At 44.2% G+C, this 26916-nt stretch overlaps 1 protein-coding gene across 2 annotated transcripts; it reads right to left on the reverse strand.

Moving 5' to 3' along the window:
* Nucleotides 1-1033: 1033 nt before the first annotated feature.
* Lrrc66 (leucine rich repeat containing 66) lies at nt 1034-26777 on the reverse strand. Of its 2 annotated transcripts, none has more exons than XM_034508339.2 (6): nt 26571-26777; nt 24604-24717; nt 23867-24346; nt 9994-10163; nt 4743-4932; nt 1034-3248 (listed from the first exon to the last, which is right to left on the reverse strand). In XM_034508339.2, exons 3-6 carry the CDS (start codon nt 24339-24341, stop codon nt 1474-1476), a joined length of 2610 nt encoding a protein of 869 aa, XP_034364230.1. In that variant the 5' UTR covers nt 24342-24346; nt 24604-24717; nt 26571-26777; the 3' UTR covers nt 1034-1473. The 2 variants fall into 2 exon arrangements, with proteins under 2 accessions (XP_034364230.1, XP_076794767.1); XM_076938652.1 differs by having other exon boundaries at nt 24604-25117; nt 26571-26613.
* Nucleotides 26778-26916: the final 139 nt, after the last annotated feature.

Here is a 26916-nt window from a genome sequence, read left to right on the forward strand (position 1 = left end):
GCCCTCCCTCCAAACTCCATTACATTTCATCTTCCATACAAACCCTAAGTCAATGCAAATTGTCTACCCAGATCCAGACTGCATGCCAAGTGTCCCCTCACACAGACAGCCAAGAACTCACGCTACACTTGTGTGGTCCAAACACAAAACAGTGGTTCTCAACTTGTGGGTCGTGACCCCTTCAGGGAAGTTGAATGACTTTTCAGAGGGTTGAATAGCAAATGTCCTGCATATCAGATACTTACATTATGACTTACAATATGAAGTAATAATTAAGTAATTTTATGGTTGGATGAAGTGGAGACTTCTGGTTTCTTTGGAAACTCAGTTTTGTCATGTTATGTCTTTCTGGAAGCTGTCTTGTGAGAGAGCCCGTGATGTATGTGTTTCTGGAAAGTGTCTTTTGAGAGGGCATTTGATGTTTTGCTGGAGCAGACGCTTGAGAAGGTGTGTGATGTTTAGAAAGAGTATAAATATAACCCCACGGACAGCAAGAGGATGTTCTTGCATTGCTACACGCTAAAGAACTTCTCGTGGTATTCCAGTGGATCCTTGCTGCTTCTGCTGACTCCCGCTGTCTCTGCAGAGCATTGAGGTTTCTGCCAGATCGAGCTGCTGTTGCTGATGCATGTTTTGTGGCTATTGGACTGGACTGCTGATATCCTGACAACAAAGATTGGAATTGCCCCAAAGAGCTACTTCTAAACAGGTCCACAAATCCCCTTTTCCTGTTAACCTTCTTCCTCCACTACCTCTGGTTGGTGGGTTAGAAGGGAGGCTGAAGTGTTCAAGAACCCCAAATAAAGTACGTCTTGAAAAGTCTAAGCTTACAGTGGGGGGCGGGGGCACCACAACATGAGGAACTGTATTAAAGTGTCACGGCATTAGGAAGGCTGAGAACCACTGGGTTAGAGGCTATGAGGCCATAGGACATAAAAGAGAAGACAAGACTAAACTCTGTTAATGGGTTTACTGGGTTGACTGTGTTGACTGGGTTGACTGGGTTGACTGGGTTGACTGGGTTGACTGGGTTGACTGGGTTGACTGGGTTGACACTGTGGTACTGTTGACTAAGAAAGTGAATTTTGGAGCACGTGTTTGTGAAGAAAAATTATGATTTTCCGGTTCCAGTATAACCATGCAGATTTGGGCAGCTGCAGTTAAGGATGTGATCCTAGAATCTGGGTGGGAGACTGGGTCTTGTCATATGTAGAGCTGACGTCTCTCATGAGCTGACTGTTGGGCAATAGAGCCCACATTTGCTAGAACATGACATCATCTACCCCGCAAAAGCTGTTTCAGTCTCATGCCTGTTTCCTGCCTCTGCCTCCCAACGGTTGGGCTGACAGTATGTGCCAGTGTGCCCAATTTATACAGTGCTGTGGTTTGAACCCAGGGGTTTGTGCATGGTGAGCAAATACACTACCAACAGAACTCTGTCTTCTGGCCTTGAAAGGTGCCGTTTACCAATGTTTACTTTTCTTTGGTGTGCTCCTCAGGATCTGAGGGATCTTGATCAGAATACGGTGGTGATGGCGAACTATCTGCATTTGAGAATTCCAGGTCTCTCAGGGAGTAGTGCCAGTCTACTGCCTCATACTGGGGCCCTATGTCATCATATACAAATGTGCCCAGAGTCTCATGATGTGATAGCTTATGTCCCGGGGACTGGGGCCATGTTGATATATTCTCAGAGTCAAGGGAGCTAGAGTCATTTTCCAGATGAGTCTCATACACACAAGAGTCTAGACCAGAAATGAGAGTGTTTCCAAGGTGAGCTTCCTGCGTTTCACATTTCTCTAGAATCCTTTGTGATGTGATGTCCTCAACACTTTCTGCTGATATCACACTGTCCTCGTACTCCCTCAGGTTTCTGCTTGGGAGGGGATGGCTGGCCCCACCATTCTCCACAGATGCCTGTTCTTCAACCAAGCTCCTTGTGTCCTCAGAACCCTCAGAACTAAGGGTAAACAAAGAGCCCTCGTCAGAATCAGACTCGTAGTTGGTCACCAAGTCATAATGAAAGTCAAAAGGAGCATCCCTCTCCACAGGCTCCTCAATAGCAGGGCTGACATATTGGCCACTGCCCCATCTTGGCATAAGGGAGGCTGGGTCATTGTATAGGACCTCACTGTAGACATGGGAAAGTCTTTCCTCAGCATTAGCTTCCTGGAAGCTTGGCTGCTGTGTGGCCAGCTCCCTAAGGGAATCGGTCACATGCCTTTCCTCAGAAGATTCCACCTGTGAGCCCATGGCTCCCAAAGGTTCAGGGCACCCCTTTTCCATACTCTCTTCAGCCTCTTGAGTGTTTGTATGTGCTAGAGTTTTAGAGAAGGAATTCACAACATCTTTTGGCTGTGATGGGTAGAATTCATCCTGCCCGCTATTGATAGAGCTGGGGAAAGTTCCCAGAGGGCTAGTGATGGAAGACCTATCCGTCACATCGTCAACGAGAGAATATTCCGGAGCCACCATGTCATAATGTGATTCTTCGAGAACAGCATGGTCATCCTGCACTGTTGAAATTGGCTTGTGAGCATCAGCGTTTGGAAGTTCATGCAGTGTAGAATGGGATACATGGCCATTTGGAAACACATTGCCATCGTCACTTCTTGACTCACTGCTGTCCTCGAATTGCTCTGGGCTCTGCTGACTATCAAGGTCCATTCCATTGCTTCCCAGCATACGTTCTGATAGGACAGCACCATGTGGGGTTGGCTCTGTCATCCAGGAAGGGTTCTGGTTCTCAAAAAGATTTAGGTGGTGGGTAGTTTGGTGTAGATCTGTCCCTTGGTGTTGAGCACCTTCAACGTCATCATGGAAGCCTTCGTTTGAGTAGGCATTATCTGAGGCATGCCTTTTGTTTAGGTGTCTTTGTTGCCGTAGTAGTAATTGGTCCATATAGGGCCTTGCGAAAACCCCCAGCCAGAAAGCCACCACAAACGTGATGAGCACTGACAGACAGATGGCCAAGGCAAGGTCTGGGGGTTTTTGACCATTTCTGCCAATGACATGTTCATCCTGGGAGTCTCTGAGTTCTGTCAGGGATTGTGGCCACATCCCTTTGAGATCACCATAGCCAACCTCTGCCTCCTTCCCCAGAGTAGAAAGGTGCCTGTCCATTCTTGCCCGGGGCCACTCTGCTTTGCTCTGGATGAGGCTTTTCAAGTGACTTGGAGGAGAGCGAGGAAGGTGTGTATCCCTGGAAATTCTGATATGGGGAGTCTCCACATATGGCTTCTCATTCTCTGCAAGAGGGAAATAGAAAAACACACTGACGAGATGTTTGAATGACCCCAGGCTTTCAGAACTTTTGTGAACCCTCCTTAATCTCTGTCTAGCTATATTTCAGATAAAAAGTAATTTTACTCATTCATGTATCCATTCATGTATTTATTCATTCATTCATTCATTCATTCATGTATTCATTCATTCATTCATTCATTGTTCAATGCCCACAGTGTGCATACCGCTCTGTGTACATTTTTATAAGATTGTGAGACATACGCCTGCTACGCATGGGCCCAGGAGGTTGTTTCTGGCTTTCTGTGTGACGGAGGCTCAGAAAGGAGGAAGCAGGATAAGAGGGCTTCTCCTTCCTCCACACCCTCAACTACTTTGCATTTGCTAGAACATTTTATTACCCCTATATAGCACCTGCTTTATTCTCGTGTCTTATTTGTTATAGGCTTGTAATAGTATTCGTATTATAACTTTTCCCCGGTTCTGATAAACAGTAAAGTATCCGACTTTGTCTTCTGCACTCAGAATGCCAATCCCGGCTGAACACCGCCTCTGCTCTTCATGAATGTCTTCTAACTCCATAGCTATGGTCTGCTTTAATGATGGACCCAAATAGGTCAGAGTCAAGGGTTTTTTGTCTGTCATAAATCTTGTTTTCAGGATAGTTAGTGTAACAGGGGGATAAACCCTTCCCAGTTTGCCCCACTTCAGTGGTATAATCTGCTCATGGGAAAGGGATGAGAATCAGACCAAATGAAACTTTACTTTTCAAATCTGTGTGCATGTGTTCTGTACCCAGAGGTCACACTGTAGAGGTTGGTAGGCATTGGGGATAATTTTTCAGACTTTAAAGCCATTTCTTTAATCAATCATTAAGAACTGGGATGAACTTGTGATATTCTGGAAGCTTCTAGGCAAGATTTCTTTTCTAGCTAAAGAACTGATTCATTTCTTTGACCCTGTGAAGAAAACCATCAGAAGCCAAGGGAGACGGTGGAGTGCCAGGGATTATCCTGTGACCCAGCCCTGTGCTGACTGGGGCGGTGTGCTGGTTTGAAAGAAAATGACTGCCATAGGCTCAGAGAGAGTGGTAGTCTTAGGAGGTGTGTCCTTGTTGAAGGAAGTGTGTCACTGGGGGCAGGATTTGAGCTCTCAGATGCTCAAGCCAGGCCCAGTGTGACATTCTGTTCTTGGTATCTACCAGAACTCTCAGCAACTTCCCCAGCACCATGTCTGTCTGCACACCAACATGGTTCCCACCTTAATGATAATGGACTGAGCCTCTGAACTGTAAGCCAAACCCAGTGAAGTGTTTTCCATCATAAGAGTTTCTGTGGTCATGGCGTCTCTTCAGAGCAATAGAACCATGACTAAGACAGGTAGGTATCAGCATCCTTGCCCTTTCTAGAGACTGTCACTACATTTAAGGAGACTGCCTTCTTATATTCACTCTCCAGGTCAAAATGAAACCATATCAGAAAGTAATGCCTCTCGCTTACCCATAGATACATTGCAGATAGCATTCCACATTTCCCTCCAGGATGCAGAGGTGATGTTTTGGAAGCTGGTGTTGCTCTCACCACATTGCCACTGGTTATCAGCCAAGCCAAGTTCTAGGTGGGGCAATTCTAGAGCAATGGTCACAATCGGCATAAGAGTGGTCAGTGCATTGCTTCTGAGGTCTACCACCTGAAACGAAACAAATTAGGTCAGTCTGTGCACAGGACAGTAAGGTTAAAAACGAGTATACATATGGAGTTATACAGAGATATGTCTATCTGTATAAAGGCAAAAGCAATACAAATTCAGGTCTAGTAGAGAATTCAGTGAAGACTGGGCTGAAAACACTGCTCTGTCCACAAAGCCTCTGCAGTCTTGACACTTCTTTGCTTTCTAGGAGCTCACCTCCTAGCACTGCTGAATGTGTTAGATGCTTGTAAAAGTTCTCCAGACACCCAGACATTCCATCTTCTTTGTTTCTTATGAGTTACTACCTATGGTAAAACCCAAACTCACGTGCTATTACCGTTCAGAATGGTATCCAGGCCAAGAATTTTTCAAAATACCATCATCTTGGATATATCAGAGGATGGTTACTGAAGAGGCTGTGGAACCCAGGAGAACTGTGATTTATTTACTATCTCAGGTAGGAGCACATGGGTTTTTTTGTGTATTTGTGTCTGGCTGTTCAGTAACTACAAGATGACGCAGAGTTACAGATATGTGTAGAACCAGGGGACAGAAATGATTCTGTGACTCAAGTGGTGGGGCAGGGTGTGCTGAAGCTGTACACCACAGGGCATGACACAGCAGGGGAAGTTACTTTAGGTATGACTGTGGTTAGTGCTATACTGGTGTACTGTATGCCAGGCATTCTGCTGAGTGATATATATATATATATATATATATATATATATATATATATAATCTCAGAGTCTCCCAACAACTTCCATAGTTCTCCTTTCCCACAGAGGAAGAAGTTCAGCTAAGCCACACAGTGTATTCCACACAGAACATAGTCAGGAAAGGGGTCTGGGTCACAGGTACTCAGTAACGAATGCATATTATAAATCTGGTGTGGTAGTACATACTTGTAGTCCCAGCACTGAGGAGCTACAGACGGGAGGGTCAGGAGATAAAGGTTAAATAGTTTGAGACCATCCTGAGCTCTGTAAGACTCTGCCTCAAACAACAAGAGTGGAGATTCCACAGGATTAGAGGACAGAATTTCAATGGTTTCTGGCCTTGTAGCTGTGTGTCTTCACGTCAAAACAACCCTCCGTGAGCTACCACATTAGTCTGAAGGAGACATCTGGAAACTCTCAGGTGGTGACAGCTGAACAGAAGATCAGAAACAGAGAATTCCAACCTCGCTTTATCAAAAGAGGACAGAAAGGTCATGCATTGCCAAGGTCAACAATTTCTCTCCTGTCCACCAAGAATGACCAAAAATCCACTATATGATCCAGGCTGGCTTCAAGTTCATGCCAATCCCCTTCCCTCAACCTCTGACCGAGGCCGGTTTTTAAATAAGCACCTTAGATTATATACATTTTTGAGATAAGAGAAGCCAAACAACCAAACTTCATCACGAACGAAAATCATGAGAAATAGAGTTGGGTTTCTCACGAACTTAATGAGGTGACTTTCCTGTGTGGAGCAGCTATGCGGTCTTCATGCTCATGGAAGGCTCCTGAAAATGGGAGGCAGGGGGTCAGGACAGGGAGGAAAAGCACTGTGCTTGGGCCTGGCATTGCCTAGCGTCAGAAGCTCCTCTCATGGGTGCCTGGTCTCAGCATCACACTGAGTTATCATGTTCTTTGAGCAGACATTTTCTTTTTAGTGTATTTACGTGTCTTAGCTTTTTTTTTTTTTTTTTTTTTTTTTTAGAACTACAAATTATGGCACTGAAAACCAGTCTGGAGGAAAGGAAATGAATGAAATAATGCAGGAAGAGTAATTTCTGAGAAAAGACAAAAATGGAATTGAACTTAGCAAAAGAAATCACCTTCCTGTAGCATTTGAAAGGTACATCTATTCCGGGAAGGTTGGGAGCCAGGCAGTGTATTACAGCACAAACACCATGTCCAAGAAGAACGAGATAAGATTAAGAAAAGAAAAGCTAATCTGAAACGTCACTGAAACTTATTTCATCCCATTGAAGTATGCCGATGGATTTATGTTTTGAAAAATCTATTTGGCTTCTGGGAAGGTATCCCCACAGGAAGGCTAACATAACGGGGCAAATGTGAAATTCATCAAGCAGAGGAGAGAAGCCAACCACTGTGCTATGCAGCTTCCTGGTACCAAACATCTTCATCACAGTCCACCGCCAATATCTGGGGCTATTGCCAACCACACACAAGGGGATGCCACGCACAGGACTGGGAGAGGATTCCCAGTTCTGGCGAGTTGTTGATTATGGCTTTTCCCCCAACACGCTCAGAGATGATTTATACCTTGCCTATGCTAATTTTTTTTTAAAACCTCGAGCTTCGGAGACTCATAAAGCACAATAAAATGCACAGGACGGAACATACAGGACAAACTCCACATATAGATGTGCCCATAACCAGTACACACCAGTTATGGCTCCTTCACAACCTGCCAGGCTCTTGCCCTTGAAGTAGGGAGCACCGCCAAGTAAGTGGGGAGCAGAGCCAAGTGGGGAGCACAGCCAAGGGAAGGGGGGCTTTTCCACTCTAATATCTTCCATGGCAGACAGAAGCCAAAGTGGTTCTCCATAGTCCTACCTTCTGGCATTCAGGCTCTTAAATGATTTCTTCCCTCCAGTGCAGGTGGAAAGTTTGATTTGGTTTCTAGCCAGTTGTCTCCAGCAGCAACAATGGGATGCTGCTTTCATGACGACAGTCCATAGTAGAGATGCTTTTCTAACAGAGTGCAGAGAATGTCAGAGAGATGACTACCTCCAAAGAAAGATGGTATATCATGGGCAGCCTGGCGGAAAACACTTCAGGGCAGAAACCTGAGGGGAGACTTAACCCAACAGCTGATAAGGAACCGAGCCCTTAGTCCAGCCTCCCGATAAGGAAGCAATCTTGCCCACCTTGCTTAGGTGGCTGTTCTTCCCCAGTAAGACTTTCAGGTGTGACTCCAGCCATGACACCAGTGAAGTATCTTGAGTGACCATAATAAGTTGGAGCTCCCCCCCACCCACCAGCTAAGCTATGTCTGAATCCCTGACCCATAGACATTGCCAGGTGATCTATGTGTGCACTTTTACCTCCAAAGCTACGGTAAATCCGGATACATCAATAGACAATTGAAGTTACGCTGGGGCATCTCCCATTATCCATCCCTTCGTTTATTCAACAGGCGTTTTAAAATGCACCCAGCTTAGCTCTAGGAAACAAAATCAGGTACAATGTGTTCTCTGCAAGTATGAGATTGCCCTTTGGTGGCAGCGGGGAAGGGGCTGGGCATGAACAATGAGCCATGCTCAAACTCTGCTGGCACCGGTGCAGTGAGGAAACATGCAGCCATGTTGACGGCTTCTGAAAAGAGAGACTAAGGAAAACTTCCTCGAGGAAGTGACATTCAACCAAAGCTGGAAGGATGCATGGCCCTAGGTCTTCTGGGTAAAGAGGAGGTGCAAGTGGGGGTAGGGGAGATCCGAAGTGCAAGCAGGCAGGACAGTAATACACGAGGCGAACGCAGCTTGAAATGAGGCTGGAGAGGCAGGCAGGGGTCAGGCTCTGCCTGTAAAGTCTTGGAAGGGTTCTAAGCATCAGGAGCAACCCCGTTGGATCTGTATATTAGAGAACAGCTTTAATCACCCCAGGTGGTGTGCTAAGTGCTTCATACACAGTTAAGCTCCTTCTTACAGGGAACCATTATACAGACGGGAGACTAAGGCCCAGAGACACTGTAGCTTGCTTGTGATGCGGTTGTGAGTCTAGGCTAAATTTCAGACAGTGAGCCCCCCGCCCCCCACTTCATCTCTGCTTCCTCAGTCTGCCTTCCACAAGGAGCGTTCAGGGAGCCATGGTGGTTGCAAAGGAGCAGTGGAAGCTTATCTTTAAGAGTGCTTCATATAATGCTGGGGAACGACCTATGGTCTCTGTCCAGGCTGCCTAATATGACAGCCAGTAGCCACGTGACCACTGAGCATTAAAATGTGGAGATACAAAACACACAATAGAGATCAAGGGCTATGTCTGAAAAATGGAATGTAAAATATATCACCTCGATAATTTTATATTAATTATTCATGTAGAAGACAATTTCATGTTGCCCCTCGATGAATGCCAGTGGTGTCTGGAGTAACACGTGGCGTGTGGTGAGTGGTGCACACATGTGAACTGTTACCACTCTTGTTTTTACTGCCCTGGTATGCTTTGGACATGAAAACTACAGGGTCATGGCCAGCAGCCGCCAGTATGGTCCTGAGCTGGTGACATCTCAGCATTGGCCACAGTGGCTCAGAAAGTCCTCCCAAAGGCTCCAGTTTGTGCAAGAGTCCTGGCACCGCCTAGGCAGGTGGCATCGGTTCTTTGTTTGTTTGCTTAAAACAGTGTCTCATTCTATAACTCTGGCTGGCCTGGAACTACTCTGCCTTCAAACTGTTAAAGAGCACATTTAATTCCTTGCCAACTGGTCAATGGGCACTTGGAGTTGAATTTCATTTAATATTGATTTGGTAAATAATATAACAATTTATTTTTCCTTCCTTCCTTCCTTCCTTCCTTCCTCCCTCCCTCCCTCCCTCCCTCCCTCCCTCCCTGCCTCCCTCCCTCCCTCTCTCCCTTCTCTCCTCTCTCTCTCTCTCTCTCTCTCTCTCTCTCTCTCTCTCTCTCTCTCTCTCTTTCTTTCTTTTTTTTAGACAGTGTCTCTTCTAAGCCTGCTGGCCTTGAACTTGGTATGCAGCTGAGAATGATCTTGAACTTAAAGATCCTCCTGCTTCTATCCCCACCCCAGAATACAACTGTGTGCTGGAGACTGAACCTAGGGCCCAAGGCATTCTGGGTAGGCACCTTATCAACACAGCCATATTAGGCCTAATATGTGACTTCTTGCTGCTGAGAATTCTTATTAAGTTCATGTCCATTGTTGTGACCTTTAATTTTTGAGCAGTAGACTTCAGTTGTTTCAGGAGGTCTTAAATAGACTCACACACTTTAACAAGCCAGTACCCCTGCACATGGAAACACTCTTAAAAGGAAACAGCTCTCTAATCTAGTCAACCACAATCCTGCGTATTTAAGACGGTTGTAAGACAGATTTTAGAACCTGTAAGTTTTTGAGCCCTTTGAAGGCTTCTGGGTGAATCGTGCGGATCCTGTTGCCCTTTAAATAGATGCTCTCCAGCTGCCGGCAGCCACGGAAATCAGACAGCCCGATGTGAACTATCCTGTTGAATGACAGATCCACACTCTGCAATGACTTCAGCCTCCACAGTCCTGCGAAAAGGAAAAGCAGATTAAAACCTAAACTGGTGCTATTTGCTGCTGCGTGGCGTGTGGTGAAAACGGGAGGTATTAATGGCTCTCGAGTGGGACGTTGTCAGAGTGTGTTAACACTGGGGGGAAAAAATAAGTGGTCTTGAGAGAAACCAGGGCCAATTAGCACATGAACTCACTGAATAGGAAGGAAAAAATGAAGTCAAAGTAGTATAGACTTATTAATCACAATGTTCTTGGTGGGATACACATTACAAGCACATGTAGGTATGTATTTCGAGTAGGCAGAAATAAGGAGGTGAATCAAATTATTAATAGTCACTATAGTCTGGTGTAAGACAGTTGAGGGAGGGGAAGAGGGATATGGAAAAATTCTCTTTCAACTTTATGTACATTGGTTCTTTCTTTCAAATGATCATGTACTATTCTTTTATCACACATTCACTTATTAATTTATTTATCTCTTGTATATTTATATGTTTATGGCACAGTGCATGTGCAGAGGGCAGAGGATTTCTATCAGGAGTTATTCTCTTCTTCCACCATGGGGGCCCCAGGATTTGAACTCAGATCATCACAGGTTTGGCTGCAGACACCTTTTTTTTTTTTTTGACGAGCTGAGCTGTCTCACTAGTTAGTGTGTGCTCTTTTTAGCTAAGAATCAATTTTTAAAAAAATCAAACCATGATTAAGTGAGGTAATTAACAGATATTTGTCAATTTGATTAACTGTGAGTAAAACTGAATGATATTCCCATGTTAGCACTGGAAAAAGTGATCCAGAGGCTTTATTACTATGTAAATGAATTCTTCCAATTTTAAAGGTTTTTTTTACTCAGTTTTTAAAGCTTTTTTTTAAAAAATAAAAGGTTCTCAGTGTGTATATTCATTTTGCATGGTCCTGTATTACATAAGAATGTTTTCTGTGTAAGTGTATGTATACTGTGTGTAAGTGTATACTGTGTGTAAGTGTATACTGTGTGTAAGTGTATACTGTGTGTAAGTGTATACTGTGTGTAAGTGTATGTATACTGTGTGTAAGTGTATACTGTATGTAAGTGTATACTGTATGTAAGTGTATACTGTGTGTAAGTGTATACTGTGTGTAAGTGTATACTGTGTGTAAGTGTATGTATACTGTGTGTAAGTGTATACTGTATGTAAGTGTATACTGTATGTAAGTGTATACTGTGTGTAAGTGTATACTGTGTGTAAGTGTATACTGTATGTTGAATATCCACCCCTATCCTCCCCATTTGTTCTGTTGGAGGGTTCTTGTAGGTGGTTTTTTTTTTTTTTTTTTTTTGCTTTATAATTGGGTTCTTATACTTCTACCTCCTTCCCAACCTTTACTCCATCCTAGTTCCGTCCAACCCTCCAACACTAGGTAGGAGAGAAAGAAGGTTAGAAGGAAAGGGGGCGTGGAACTCTTCACACTACTTCCTGCTGATTAGGGATGTTGAGCTTCTTGGGGCCATTCCAGTCTCCATTAGAATTCTCCAACTTCCTCCTCTCATCTCTTTGCTCAGGACCCCTTGACAAACCCCAACAGCAGGGACCATAAGCAGGGGAAGCAGCAGCCCCCTCAGGCTCTCTCAGGGCTCTCCCCTTTACGCCCTCTCCAGAGTCCCCAGAATAAACTATCTGCAGCTGGCAAAATTCACGCCCTTGCTAGTGCACGTGGCAAATCATAATCACTTGCTGCGAAGCAGCCTCTTATCCCACACCTGGGATTAAAACAAGACCATACAGAACATATTTGGGTTTTTAAACAAACCAAAATCTCACTGCCGGTTCTGATTCTACTCCATGCCCCACACATGCATGTCTTTGATTTTAGCCGTTTCCATTCTTAAAACTGTGTATCATTGGTATTATAACTATTTTTAAATGTTCTTAGATTTTTTTTTTAAAGGTAAAGAGATGACAGGTAGGCCTTGCTTTCCAGCGCAGGAATCAGATGGAGATCTAGCCTCTGCCTTCCTGTTTGACTTTGTTCTGGGAAGTACACAGAAGTTCCTGTTGGCACTGAGAAGTCAGTCAGAGAACGAGGTGCTAGTCACAGCAGCCTTGCAAACTTAATTCCCAGATGGGTCTCCCAGGGAGGTGCTTGCAATTTCACGTTTCTTTGGCGCGGTTCTCAAACATCAGTCTTTAATGTCTGTGTAGCAGATCAAGTTGGTTTGGTTCCAGACAGTTTATTTCCTGCCTACTGTGTACACGGTATTGATGACAAGACTGATTATGAAGAGAGAGGGTAACATAACTGAAATATGCAGCCCAGCTTTGCTACTTTGTGGGTTCTTCTCTCCACTATCACCCCCCACTCAGTGTCACCCGCATTCATGAAATAGGAGAGAAGGAATTGGAGAGAGAGAGAAAGAGAGGGGGGGAGGAAAGAGAATTGGTCAAGAAAACTATATCAAAAAGTGACGAGAGAGAGAGAAAGAGAGAGAGAGAGAGAGAGAGAGAGAGAGAGAGAGAGAGAGAGAGCGAGCCAAAGCTGGTATTACTTAGCATGCACATGTGTGAAATACCATATTACTTTGTAAACGTCTGTGCCTGGAGTCCCTGTGTGGTGCCCACTGTCCTGAGATGCCAGTGCCTCTTCTCCCAATGATTCCCAATTGTTCACTCAGCTCATTCTCAGCTCTATTACAAGTGCCAAGAGGCGTTCACATGGAGGCCGAGGAGAAGGGTAGTTGTCAACAACCTCTAGACTTGAACACAACCTCTAAAGAAGACACATTTCCTCGTGCAGAGGATAATCCTTCATATCTGAATGTGCAAACATATGGGACTGGGAGGGCCTTGGGAAGAGCACCACAGATTCTCTGACATTTCTTGTGTTTGTCTGGCCTATTTAGAAACGTGAATTCATGCTTCCTAAAATATCCCAATGCTTAACTGAACTGAGTAAGTTTCTAGGAGCTCAGTAGAGGAAGAGGCTTGAAGGGCAGGAAAACAACGACTCGAAGGTTCTGCTTAACTGTGCACTCTTTTTCCTTTTCCTTTTTTCAAGACAAGGTTTCTTTGTGTAACCCTGGCTATCCTGGAATTCACTCCGTAGACCAGGCTGGCCTTGAACTCAGAGGTCCACCTGCTTCTGACTCCTGAGTGCTGGGATTAAAAGCGTGTGCCATCACAGCCCAGCTAATCGGGCACTTTTTATACTCTAAGTACTTCAAAAATCTTTCACTTTCAATGTTCACAAAGTCCCGGGGTTTCTTGCTTGACTGTGAAGAGACACCATGATCAAGGCAACTCATAAAAGAAAGCATTTAATTGGAGGCTTGCTTATAGTTTCAGAGGCTTAGTCTTTCATTATCATGTCACCATGGGAGCATGGTGGCATGATGCCAGCATAGTGCTAGAGAAGTAGCTGACAGTTCTACATCTGGATCTACAGTCAGAGAGAAACTGAGTCTGGATTTTCAAACCTCAAATCCCACTTGCAGGGGCACACTTCCTCCAACAGGGCCGCACCTCCTAATCCTTTCAAATAGTGGAGTCCCTGGAGACCCAACATTTAAATATATGAGCCTATGGGCCATTCTTAGGCAACCTCCCACATTCTACTCCTCAGTCCCCACAGGATCATAGTCATATCATAATGCAAAACTGCATCCAGTCCAACTTCAAAATCTCCATGGTCTGTCACAGTCTCAGTACTGCTTGAAAGTCCAAAATTCAAAGTCTCTTCTGAGACTCATGGCAATCTCTTACCTGTAACCCCTGTAAAATCAAAATTAAAAGTCAGATCACGTATTTCTAGCATACAATGGCACAGGATATACATCACCATTCCAAAAGAAAGGAAAGGGAGAATGGTGAGGAAACACTGGACCAAAGCAAGACCTAAAACCAGCCGGGCAAACTCCAAACTCTGCATGTCCATGTCTGATGTCAAAAGGCTCCTCAGATCTCTAACTTCTCTCATCTTTGTTGACTGCAGCACTCTTCTTTCTCTTGGGCTGGTTCCACTTCCTGTTAACAGCTCTCCTCAGTGTGTATCCCACGACTCTGGCATCTCCAGCATCTTGGGGTCTCCAGGGCAATCAAGGCTTTGTTTTCACAGCCTCACCTAGTCTCTGGGCCTCCATGCATGCCTGACACACGCCTGGCTTTAGCAGCATTCCTTAGCTGCAGAGGAAGACTCCACAACTGCTTTCTTGTATTCTTGACTCTTAGAGCCAGAACCATGTGGCTAAAACTAACAAGTTCTGCTACTTGCTGGGGATTCAACTTGGCCCCATTGATCAATTACAGCTGCAACAGCTTCCTGTTGTGAATGGTTTCCTTCTCTGCCTAAGCTTTTCTTGAATTCTATTTCACAGCTTGTTATCTGAGCTGAATGGAGTCTTGCCTTGAGGTCATTACTCTCGTTACTCCATTTAGCATCAGAGTTTTCTTTACACTTTTTATCTCCTGGTGCATGGATTTATCTCCATTACCTTTCCTGGTGCTCCCTCCCTTTCTCCTCTTTGTCCCACCTGCTCCCTTTCCATCGCAGATCTGTTTAAGAGTCATCACTAGTAACCATGCAGCACAGTTGATACTAGGCTGTCTTGAAATCTTTTCTGCCAATGTCATTGTCATTAATCCAAAATACTGCAGTTTAGCCTAAGGCAGTTTTTTTTTTTTTTTTTTTTTTTTTTTGGACAAGGGCAAAAAGCAGCCACATGCTTGCCAAAATATCACAAGAATGGTCTCTAAGCCACATATTAACATTCTTCTCTTCTGAAACTTCTAGAGCTGGGCCCCCACAGTTTCCCCTAGCACTGTCTTCCATGTTCCTGCTAGGATTGTCCATTAAGCCCCATTTAGAGTGTCCAATTGCCTTTCTAGTCCAAAGTCTCAAAGTCTTCCATATTCCTTCAACAAATAGCATCGTCAGTTCTGCCACAGCAATACCCCAATTCTTGATACCAACTTCTGTCTTATTTCATTATTTTAAGTGTATGATTTTTTGCCTCTCTCTCTCTCTGTCTCTCATCTCTCTCTGTGCGTGTATGTCTGTGTGTGTCTGTATGTGTCTGTGTGTGTATCATGTTCATTCCTGATGCCTGGGACTGGAGTTACAGATGGTCATGAGTTGTCATGGGAATTGAACTTGGGTCTTCCATGAGAGCAACAAGAACCCTTAACCTATTAGCCATCACTCTAGTTCTGGAAGGATCATTTTATATATGCCAACTGGATCAAGCATTTTGATAAGACTATCACTTCAGCTAGAGTCTTACTGATTGCTTGTCTCCTCAATTTATTGATGAGGGATATTGAACTATGTTTTTTTCCCCAAGTATCCATATGTTTCATCATTAAGTGCATTTGTGTCTAGGATTATTACAGGTTGTTATTATCTTTAAAGAAAGAGCCTCCATATCACTATGCAGTGGGCTTCTTTATCCTGATAATTTTCTCATTCTGAGGCTTTTGTCTGGAACTTCTCTGGGCTGGGAGGTTGCTCAGGGGATAACTACCTCTGTGAAAACAGGAGGACCTGGGTTCAGACTCTCAGCACTCCCATGAAAGCTGAGCACGGTAGTGAGTGTAGAACCCCATTGTGAAAAGGCAGAGACATGAGGGTCCCAGGAGCCTGCTGGCCATCCAGTTTAGCCAACATGGTGAGCTCTAGGTTAAGTGAGAGACTTATTACCATATTCAAAAAATAAGGTAGAGGGCTGGAATATGGCTCAGTGGGTAAAGTATTTATCATACAACTATGAAGACCAGTGTTTGGCTCTCATATAAAAGCAGCCAGGTGGTGGTGGTAGGCCACCTGTAAATTCAGCAACTAGTGGGTAAATTCAGAATCTCTGGAACAGGCTGGCTAGGTACATTAGCCAAAACAGAAAACCCCCAGGTTCAGTGACTGACCTTGCCTTAATGGAAGGTGGAGATCATTCAAGGAAGTTGCTTGTCATACTTAGAATTAACTGCCCACTTGGCACATCCTAAAAGGGTTTTAATTGGTTAACTGTCTAGTTAGACTGGTTTGTGGACAGGTCTGTGAAGGATTATCTTGCTTGTTATAGGATAGTTCAGCCAATTCTGGGCAGCACGACTTCCTGGGAAGGTGATTTTAGCTCACAGCTAACCACTGATATGATCAAGGGTTTCCCAATGGAGAAGTTAGAGAGAAGACTGAAGGAGCAGAAAGGGTTTGTGCCCCCATGAGGAGAGCAACAATACCAACCAACCAGAGCCTCCCAGGGTCTAAACCACCAGCCTGGGAGCACATAGGGAGGGACCCATGACTCCATCTGTATATGTAGGGGAGGATGACCTTGTCGGGCATAGGTGGGAGAGGAGATTCTTGGTCCCATGAAGGACAAACACAGAGGGGAATGTGAGGGTGGGGAGTGGAGACTGGGGGTGGGGGTAGGTGGGGACATAGCCTCATAGAAGCATGAGGAGGGGGTATGGGATAGGAAGTTTCTGGGTGGTGGGGGGAAGTGGGGTAAGGAGATAAAATCTGAAATGTAAATAAAATACACCCCCCCCCCCCCAAGAAAGCTTGCTAAGTACAAGCCTTCAAGCCAGCCAGCAAGCAGCTTTCTTCTGCGGTTTCTGCATTCAGATTTCTGCCTTGAGTTCCTACCAGACATCTTCAATGGTGGAATGTGACTTAGAAGTTTAAGCCAAATAAGCTCTCTTTCTCAGGTCACTTTTGGTCAGGGTATTTTATCAAAGGAACGACATAAAACTAAAACAACACTCAATGGCAAACTTGGGCCTTTACATGCACGCACATACACATGCATGTGCACTCATACATATGTGTGCTCACACATAGTACAAGCATGCATGCACATACACATAACATATTAAGTTGGAAAGCAACAGAGGAAAATACATGGAATCAACATATGCATAACACACACACACACACACACACACACACACTCTTTCCCTTTCTTTTGCTGAGTGTCTATTTAGTAGTTTATCTTTCTCCACCCAACTTCATTGCAGCATTTAGACCCTCCCGCATAATAGCCTATCTACCAGCAGGTCGATGATGGACTTATGACTTATACTCATCAATAAAAAAATAACAAAATTTAATATTTATGATAACATGAGTAAACATCAAAATAATTACGCTGAAATAAAGATTCTGGACTGAAACAAAAAAGTACATTCAGATGCTCCCTGATGTACAATGATTTTGCATTTCAATAAACCCATAGGCTAAAAATATCATGTCAAAATGGCTTTAATATAACAAACTGTAATGGCTGTTTCTGGTTGACACCTTGACTATACATGGAATGAACTACAATTCAGAATTGGAAGGCTCACCTGTGATCCAGATCTTGAAGCTGGGAAATACAAGTTTTTGACCTGGATCTTGACATGAGATCTTGAGACATAGTGGCTATGAATCCCAGGAGACTATGGCAAGGAAATTTCTGAGTTCAAGGTCAACCTGGGTCAAAACAAGTCCCAGATCCAGGCATGGTGGTGCACACCTTTCCTCTGGGTCACACCTTCTGCTGGAGACCTATGTAAGGACATTGATAGAAGGAAGATTTGCTCTTCTTCACCTGCTTGCCTTTACTTGCCAGCACGTCTGTCGGAATCTACTCCTTGTGGAACTGAGGAACTACTGTATCCTTAGACTTCCCATTCACACCTGACCATTGTTGGGGAATTGGACTACAGACTGTAAGTCATCATAATAAATTACCTTACTATATAGGGACTATCCATAAGTTCGGTGACTCTAGAGAACTCTTACTAATACACTAACCTGCCAAATAATATATTAAATTATTAATATTGTAAGCATTAATAGCTTACTATGCAGTGCAAAGTCACTGGCTATTTACCCTCATGATCAAGAGGCAGACTGGGAGCCATGACTCTGCCAGTGTCCAGTGTCATACAGAACTATATATTACGTATCAAAGGCCCCAGGGGAACAAAAACAAAGTGCAAAGTATGTTGAGGTTTTGTCTTTTACTGTCTATTGAATGTTAAATTCGTGCCCCCAAGACCTGGAGTCTGCACATAGTTCCTGGGAGCCTGCCCCCAAGTTTATTCTGATTAGTGAATAAAGATGCCAACAGCCAATAACTGGGCAGAAGAAACATAGGGAGTTAGGTTTCCGGGGCTTGGGACCACAAAGAAGAATGTGAGGAGAGAAAGGAGAAGCCGCTATGGGTTAAGGGTCAGAGCTGCATGGCCCTGAGGGCTGCCCAATTGTAGTTAAGAGCAGTCCAGATGGAACTGGTAAGTAATAACTCTGGAGTTATCTATAGGAAAGGAAGACCCAACAACATAGAGGGTAGACGGCTGCCCGGCTACTGTGCTGCTTAAGGCTGATTAAAAATATAAAGGCTATATGTGGTTTTTATCTGGGAATTCAATAACAAAGGTAGGGGAAAACTCTTGGCCAGGATTTAAATAATTTTCTACAACGAAAGTTCAGTTTCTACTGACTGCGTTCTTCTGTCATCATTGTAAAACCAAAGAGACATTCAGTTTGAACCAGTGTAAGTCAAGTTCTGTCTGTATTGTATGATTCCACTCACATAAGTGTGAGCTTACAATGCAGGAGAAAAACCAGTGTTTGCTTGAGCTGGGGGGCTGGTGAGCCGAAGGGGAAGGACAGAGTACACTAAGGGTGTGGAGAAACATCTGCAGTGATGGCTCCGTCCTATCTGGAGAGGGAGATGGCTTGTTTTTCAGGTCTGATGGCTTACCGTCAGAGCACAGATCCAAGAAGGCTCCGAGCAAGCAAGGGTAGGGGCCTCCAACACTATGGAGGTCCACACAAGCGTGAATATAGCAACATGGCAGTTGAGAAATATCCTGCATTGCATATAGATCTCAAACATTTGTGGATCACCTGAATATCTTTTAATATTCTACTGTACCTGAAATCAAAGAAGAAATGAGGACAGAAAAGATTGGAGTGGGCCCCACAGTAAGAGCTTCGGGGCTATCCATCAACACCAAAGGGAACAAACACTCTCTTGCTCTCTTGCTTCTTACCCCCTTACCCTCTTCCCTCTCTGCCCCTTCTCTCCTCACTCCCTCCCTACCCTCCACGTGTTCATGGCCGGCCTCTATTTCTCTACATTCCTCCCTCTTCTCTGCCTTTCTCTGTCTCTACTATCCTCTCAACTCCCCCATGCCCTAAATAAACTCTATTCCATACGAGAGAGAGAGAGAGAGAGAGAGAGAGAGAGAGAGAGAGAGAGAGAGAAGTAAGCAGTGCTAAGCTATTTTATATGACTGTCACTTTGTATTCTGGTCTTTACACAGTGTGTGCCATGTTTGCTGATCCTGTATACTCCTCGCTCTCAGAGATAAGACTTCCTTATGGTGAGTTGTTTAAGGTCAGTAAGTAAATAGAATACAGTAAGACAGTAAGATGTCTTATTCAACTTCCCTCATAAAGCCAACCCAAGATTTCCCAAACAGGGTAAATTTCTTGTGGATACAGGACTCAGTATCAGGAACCTCTTTCAACTGTAGAAGATTAAAATTTTGTTTTATTAAGGGACTGGTATGGTTTTTACAAATGCCATTGCCTACTTAAGGTCTCCCAATATGGAGTTAGGTGATTTGAGTAACATATCTATGTTTCCAGGGTGCATTTCTAAGTGGGGAAGAATGTGCTTCTTATTTGAGCCACTGGTGATGGGTAGTTGAAATGAACAAAGTGATGCGGTGCTGGCCAGCACTGGAACATCCGCGGCAGTTAGAGTCCATGTTTTCAGAGAGGAACACTCAGTGCTGAGAGGAAAACTCAGATGCGACTTTGAGGAAATGGAATTAACTATAGAACTTCATTCTGATGATTACCTAGGCTAGAAAGGGGTGGAATTGAATCATCCAGTATCTAAGTGGCCAGAGACAGTCCTACTATTTCCTGGAAATCATATTAGGGTCAGTAAGTACAAGGGCGGAGACCGGAGTCTAACCACCACCTCAGTGAGCACTGTCTTTGAACTATGAACTTCTGCATGCCTTCCCAAGTGCTCACCGGATAACTGCACACCACCACTCTGGCCTTATGGCTTCATGCTCCAAGTACTTAAAATTATAGTAGTGTCTACAATGATCCAGGGTGAGCCATTTTATTCGACATGTCCTCCCTTATTGTGATCAAGGTGTGTAAGGGACTCAAAGCCCTGTCCTCTTAGCCTAATGTTGTCCATACATTTTATGCCTTCAGAAACTGAATTGATTTTGAGAACAATAGTTATTTTTATTTCTAGAATCTAAATCCTGTGGGTACAGGATTAAAGGATACAGAAAGCTTTTGTTTTATAAGACACTGCATTTTCCTTCTTGCTCAATTCTGTTCATTTCCAATGTCAACTCTTCTCTCACCTTGCCTCTAAGGCAGCCCTCTGGTTTCTGAAACTTGGATGGGTTAACATGAGGACAGCAGTCCAACCTGTCAGCCTCCCAGGAACCACAGAAAGGTGTTTGCCCCAGCATGTTCACTGTATAAAGTACTGAAATACTGCCTGGTGAGGGACTTAGAGGCTGACCCCATTGCTTTAAACTTCTAAAATACTGATTGCTGTGGCCGGGATATGTGTGCCCAAGACGACATGTGTTACAGGCTTAGTCCCCAGCTCAGAGCTACTGGAAGGAAGTGGAACCTTGAAGAGATAATTTGAGGCCACTGGGGACATGCCCCTGCTGGGGACTGTTGGACTTGGAGTTCTTGTGACCTCTCATTGCCTGATACCACGAGGTCAGACACTTCTACCGAGTGCTTTTGTTATGATGTACAGCTCAAAACAGGCCCCAGAGCAACAGAACCAACTGCCATGGGCCGAAAACTATGACTTAAAACTTCCTTCTTTTTAAGTTGTTCATCTCAGGTATTATGTTACAGTCATATAAAAACCAGTATGCTGATTTTTAAGCCATTAAAAGATACTAATTCCCTTTTCAAGAGTTAATTAAGTTAAGCTCTTCCAAGGTTCTGGGTGGAAGGTGGAACTATCATTAAGATTAAATTCATGCCTGGCTTCTCTTTTGTATTGACCAGCACCTGACCAGGGTGTTTCCTCAACATAAAGCTTATTGGTGACATCACAGTTGACTCAACACACAGGATTGCCTGACAATAGATTAGTCAGTGTGATGCTTTAACTGTATAATAACTCTGAGTGTCATATAGACAGGCACTATTTAAAGATACAAGCCATGAATTTTGAGGCAGTGTATGTTACATGGCTAGTTGCTGGAGGGCTGCCTTCTGTGGTGTTTCTAATTTATTACTGTTCAGGACCAGTAAAACACAGCTAAGTAGACATGCACAGTGCTCTGCTCATGAATTAGAGTGGGCTATGGATCCCCTTCATGCCAATAACCATTTAACATTTTAAAAGACAGTTTGAGATTTAGAGAGAAGCAAATTAATCATTTATTCCTATACCGTTGTTTTCAATTTGTGCCAAGAGAGCAATAAAAACCAATATTTGCAAATCATTTTCAGGTTTCCAAACTACCTTTACATCTTTTAATTGCTACCACGTACTGAGCACGACTTCCTGCATTACAGAGGCATGAGGGCTCTTTTACATTGAATCTTAACAATTTGAATAAAGCTTATGGAGCCTTTGAGTTACTTTTTTTTTTTCTTGGTTTACGATGGCATGGAAGTGTGTCCCGCAGCCACGGGTTCACACCTTTCAGTATTGTGTTCAATGTTACATGAGATATCTACCCACCATTTTATCAGAAAATGGACTTTGTGTTCCACGGTTTTCTTCAAGCTTCCTGCTAATGTAAGTGTCCTGAGAAGGTCTAAGGGAAGGTGAGCCAAGCAGCAATGCCTGCTGGGTGAGGTGCCTGGTTAGTTTCTTTTCTATTGCTATGATAAACTATCTTGGCAAAGCCAACATAAGGATAAGAGGGGTTTTGGTCCGCAGTTCCAGAGGGCTAGAGCCCACTATGGCTGCGGAGGCGTGGCCACAGGCAGGGTGGTGCAGGAGCAGGCTGCTGGCTGGTTACATTGCATCCAAGCTTTGAAGCCCAGAGAGAATGGCAAGGGCCCCAAAGTCCGCCCCGCAGTGATGTCCTTCCTTCCGCAAGATTTTTGTTTTCCTTCTAAAATTTCTGTGACCTTCCCACTCAGTATCATCACCTAAGGACCCACGTGTTCAAACACGTGAGCCTTTAGTGGGAGTCATTTAATATTGGAACTCCAACAGGTATATATAAATAAATTTCTGACCTATGGTATTTGTGGCCTGTGATGGGTTTATGGTGATTATAGACCGGGGGGCAGCTGCATTATCTAGACATTATCATTTAGACATATGAGCAGAAAAGGAGGAGAAAAAGGCAGGTCAGCAGTTGGGACACTATCCAAGAGGCACGGCTCACCAACTCCTCCCCTCGGAGATGGGATTCAAGGTTGTGTGGCCAGCCCTAGACAGAATCGGAGAACAGCAAGGGGTGTTGCCGGGCATCCAACCTGGGGCAAACTTCTTGTGTATGTTGACTGCAGGCCGTGAGCTCACATCACGAAAGGACTGGATAAAGGACTATGATGCCCAATCAGATCCTCACATTTTGTGGGCTCGGGGCGTCCGAATCCTTCCTAACTTGAAGGCGTCATTTGCCAGAGTTCTGACAGAACCCCAGAGGCAGGACTGACTTGTTTTGTTTTTCTGTGGTTCCCTCTACAAATTCACCATTTCCCCTCTTCTATTCTTGAAGCCAGAAGTTTAACCTCAAAAGGAAGAAGCCCATCTCTACCCGGGACCTTTGGCAGCAGAGAAGGGAATCGCCAGGGTTTTTCTCAAAGGGCTTTGAAAAAGCACAAATGGAAGGCTTTTCTCCAATCTGAAAGTCGGATGGGGGGAATGTTCTCTGAAATTCCGCCCCAGTTTAGGAACAGGACTTGGGTGGGAAGAGGAGGCTGGTGTAAGTCTGTTTTATGTACCCCTTAAAAGACCCTCCTTCGGCTCTGAATCAAAAACTCTCTTGTTCCAGAAAACTGAAGGCGGTACCTCCAGGGTGCAGCTTAAATTCTGATTTTGGTTTCATAGTAGGAAGTTTTACATGCAACTATATGATATTGAGATATTCCTGGTCTACATTTAGAGGACACACTAAAAAGCCAAAATATGTTTCAAGAAAAAAATTGTAAATGTGGCAACATGCTTAATTTAAATGATATTATATATTAAAATACCTGTATACATTATTTCTCACTGCTTGCACATATTAATAAATACATATAGCAAGCAAATAGATAGCGTAGCCAGGCTTGGTGGCATTTATGCTTAATCCCAACACTTGGGGAGCAGAGGCAGGCAGATCTCTGGTCTACATAGGGAGTTCCAGACCAGCCTGGGCTACAGAGTGAAATTCTATCTCAACAAACAAACAAACAAACAAACAAACAACTGCCAAAGCCCAAACTAAATACATCAGAGATTATTATCTAGCACCTAGATAGTCCTGGTGTTTCTTGACAAACTCATACTACATTAATGCGACTGAAAAAGTGGGGCATTATGCTGCACTAATTGTAAATTCCTCTCTGGCAGGCAGTGCCTCTTGGAAACGCCTTTATTGTATTTTCTCGGTCACCGCTTTGCCTTTTCAGCCGATCCCTTGAAACTGAACATAAATACAGAAGAACTCTTGCTGACAGAAAACACCAGTTCCCCACAAACTCTCTCTCTGTCTCATCTATGCTTTCAAATCGCTCACCTTTAGGAGTGCCACTGAGTCCATTCCTTTGAAGTATCAGCACCTTTAGCCGAGGGAGTTGGCTGTGGGAGCAGCTTTTGTGGCGCCTTTGCTCTGAGGAAGGAGGCAGGGGCAGATCCAGCCAGAGGGAGTGGATAGCATTCATGCTGAGGTTGAGTACCTCCAAAGCATGCAAATTCGAGAGAGGGGCGAGGGTCAGTTTTGATATGCGATGGTTACTGAGGTCCAGGTGTTTAATGTGCTGTTCTTTTTTTGTGTGAGGCTGGAAGAGAACTCTAAAGAAATAGAAACTCATATCCATGGCGTCTGATTTCTGGGATGTGTGTCTTGTAGAAGACCAGTTTGCCAGAAGATCCCCATCCCTCTGGTACTCAGGATCCAGGGAAACACTGCTTTTTCTTGATGGGTTTGTCACTGTTTCCACAAAGCAAAGACCTGTAACTATGATAGTAACACTGACGTAGAAGTCTTTCATAATGCCTGGAAAAGGGTAAACAAATCAGACCACTCAAAATAACATGTAAAAGCAAATCAAAAGTAGGAAATTGAATCTCCAATTCGAGATTTAGAAAACCCACTCAATTATCAACCGAAGTGAACATTTGATTTCTTAGAAACTAGGTTCTGAAAAGAAACTACCCAAAAGGTGTAACTGTAGACTACAATGACATGGATGTTCATTTAATGGAAAGACCTCCCCTGGGTCTTCATGAAATACACATTGACCAAGGCCTTACCTCTGCCTTCTCAGTATCCTCCAGCCTGTGATCTGCTTTCCAGTGAGTCCGACTTCCTCCCAGAAAAGCCTCAGGTCCGTGTCCCCAGCATCGGGCAAAGTCTGCTCTGTTTATCTAGAACACCGTCATGCGGTTTATGACATGAATGACTGCAGTCTCCCTAGAGCAGGAACCTCACCGACGAACACAAAGTGCAAGCACAGAGCAGACGCTGGAGTCTTTCCTGACGAGAGCCACAGGCTTTATGCTTATGGCTTTTGCTACTTTTCACATCATTTTAAAAACCTTTTAAACGCACACAGAGTAGATAAAAATGGTCATGAAAAGGATGGTTTGCCCCAAGCCATGAGGTGCCATAAAATATAGAAATGTCAAGTCTTTGCCCCCCTCACTCTTGGGGAGCAACTGTAGGTTTGGAAAGCAGTGTGTACACGTTACAAAGGTGAATGCATGCAGGAAAGCACCTGGAAGAGATGAGGGAGATGCATCGGAGAGACTTGCTCTAAGCTAAACCCTGCGAAGACAAAGCCAGAATACAAACATTTTTTCTCAGCCACCAATCACCCATTCCTGCCTGGTCTCCCCTCCCCCAAATACCGTTTTCCATATGCAGTTTTCTCCCTTGAAAATTTTAAGTGCTTTTTAATTGCCTATAGTCCAAATTTCCAAGGTAGGCATTCAAAACTTCCTGTACTGGAACTACCCTGACGAGCCACTCTTGTAGGGTAATGGCAAGCTCTGGCCTGGGCGAGGAATGTGTCTGTCTACCTCACAGTGAAATGAGTTTTTCACCTGCCTTTAATCCATGATCAATGCCACCCCCCTCTACAGTCTGAGTCGTGGGGCACATCTGTCAAGTCTCATCTCAATTCCTAGGGTCTGAACTTGTCTTTCTTACAGTAGCTAATTCTGTGCCTTTGCTGTCCTGATATTTTCAGTGAATATTGAGTGAGTGCATTCAATTCCATTCGACTTGACAGAATGTCAATGCCGTCACACATTGTTAGCACACAGAGCAAAAGGAGAGCAAGTAGCTTGCCTCCTCCACCGGCCCTCCTAGAGTTAAGGCTCTGGAGTCTGTCACTGGCTATGATTTCTGCATGAATGCATGCACAGAATGAAGGACATTCTTGCTGCAACTTCTAAACTTTTGTTTCATGCAAGGTCAACTCTCCCACCTCTCAGAGAACATCTAAATTTAGGTACAGAAACGGCAAAGGTGCCCTACCAACAGCAAGCAGGAAATTATAGTATACCCCTTACGCAATACCGAAAACTGAATTCATTTTCTTGGTCAGAGAAAGATTTATTTTGACACTAAAGTTGCAATCATTGTGCACACAACTGGATGCCAAGCTAATGTAACAGTAGCAAAAACATACCGTGAACACGAGTATGCACATTCTTTCAACAGTGAGGAAAAAGATGGTGTTCAAAGGTACATTTTAAAACGGCATATAAATGAAAGGGTTTTATAGTCCGGCCCTTTTCAAGGTGAAGAGATTGATAGTGAAGAGATTTGTTCTAAAAACAGGCAGATTAGGATAATTTTATGTCTAAGATGAAAAGAAACATTATATTACATACAAACGTCTATGTGTGTGGCAAAACCCCCCAACCCAAAAAACTCCAAAAAACCTAAAAAGCCAAAACCAACCACCACCACCACCACCAACAACAACAACACGTCTCCCCCCCACCCCCCAAACCAGAGAACTCCAGAGGAAAGTACAAGTGATTAAGTGGAATGTGACTCTTTAGACTCATTCGGGTTCAAGTGTGAGGAAGCAGTTAGAAATAACTGGGGAGGTGTACGTCAAAAAGACAGAGAAGGTAACAGGGAAAACAAAAGTACAGAAAAGATGAAGATTAATTCTTTTCTAAGAAATTGGAAAAAGAAGCTGGAAACAGTGAAGCCCTTCAGGTAATGAGGCCTGGGAAGGACAGGACGCTCTCCTGGGGCCTACCTTAGTGTCCTTAGGTAGTTTCTAACTGGTACGTCTCCAGTTGGTCCAGCCAGGGGAGGATTTTAAATCTGTGCCCTTGAGGCTCCGCCCATCCTACCCAGCTCTGCAGCCAGTCAAACCCTTTCATCTCTAGGCTCTTCCCTTACTGAGTTCACCCTTCCTTTGGCCACTGGGGGAGAAGCCTTCTTATAAGGCCCAGAGGGTGGGCAAATGGGCAGCTTTCTACCTCTGACTGCAGAAAGTTCATATAAACAGCTCTCGACGCCTCAGCCTCCAGCCATGTTTAGAGTCTGTGTGTCTGTGCCAATGTAGACGCTCATTAATAAAGTCATGAAGAAACTGACAG

This window comes from Arvicanthis niloticus, chromosome 7 (assembly GCF_011762505.2).
Source record: "Arvicanthis niloticus isolate mArvNil1 chromosome 7, mArvNil1.pat.X, whole genome shotgun sequence".
In the NCBI taxonomy this organism is placed as follows: domain Eukaryota; kingdom Metazoa; phylum Chordata; class Mammalia; order Rodentia; family Muridae; genus Arvicanthis; species Arvicanthis niloticus.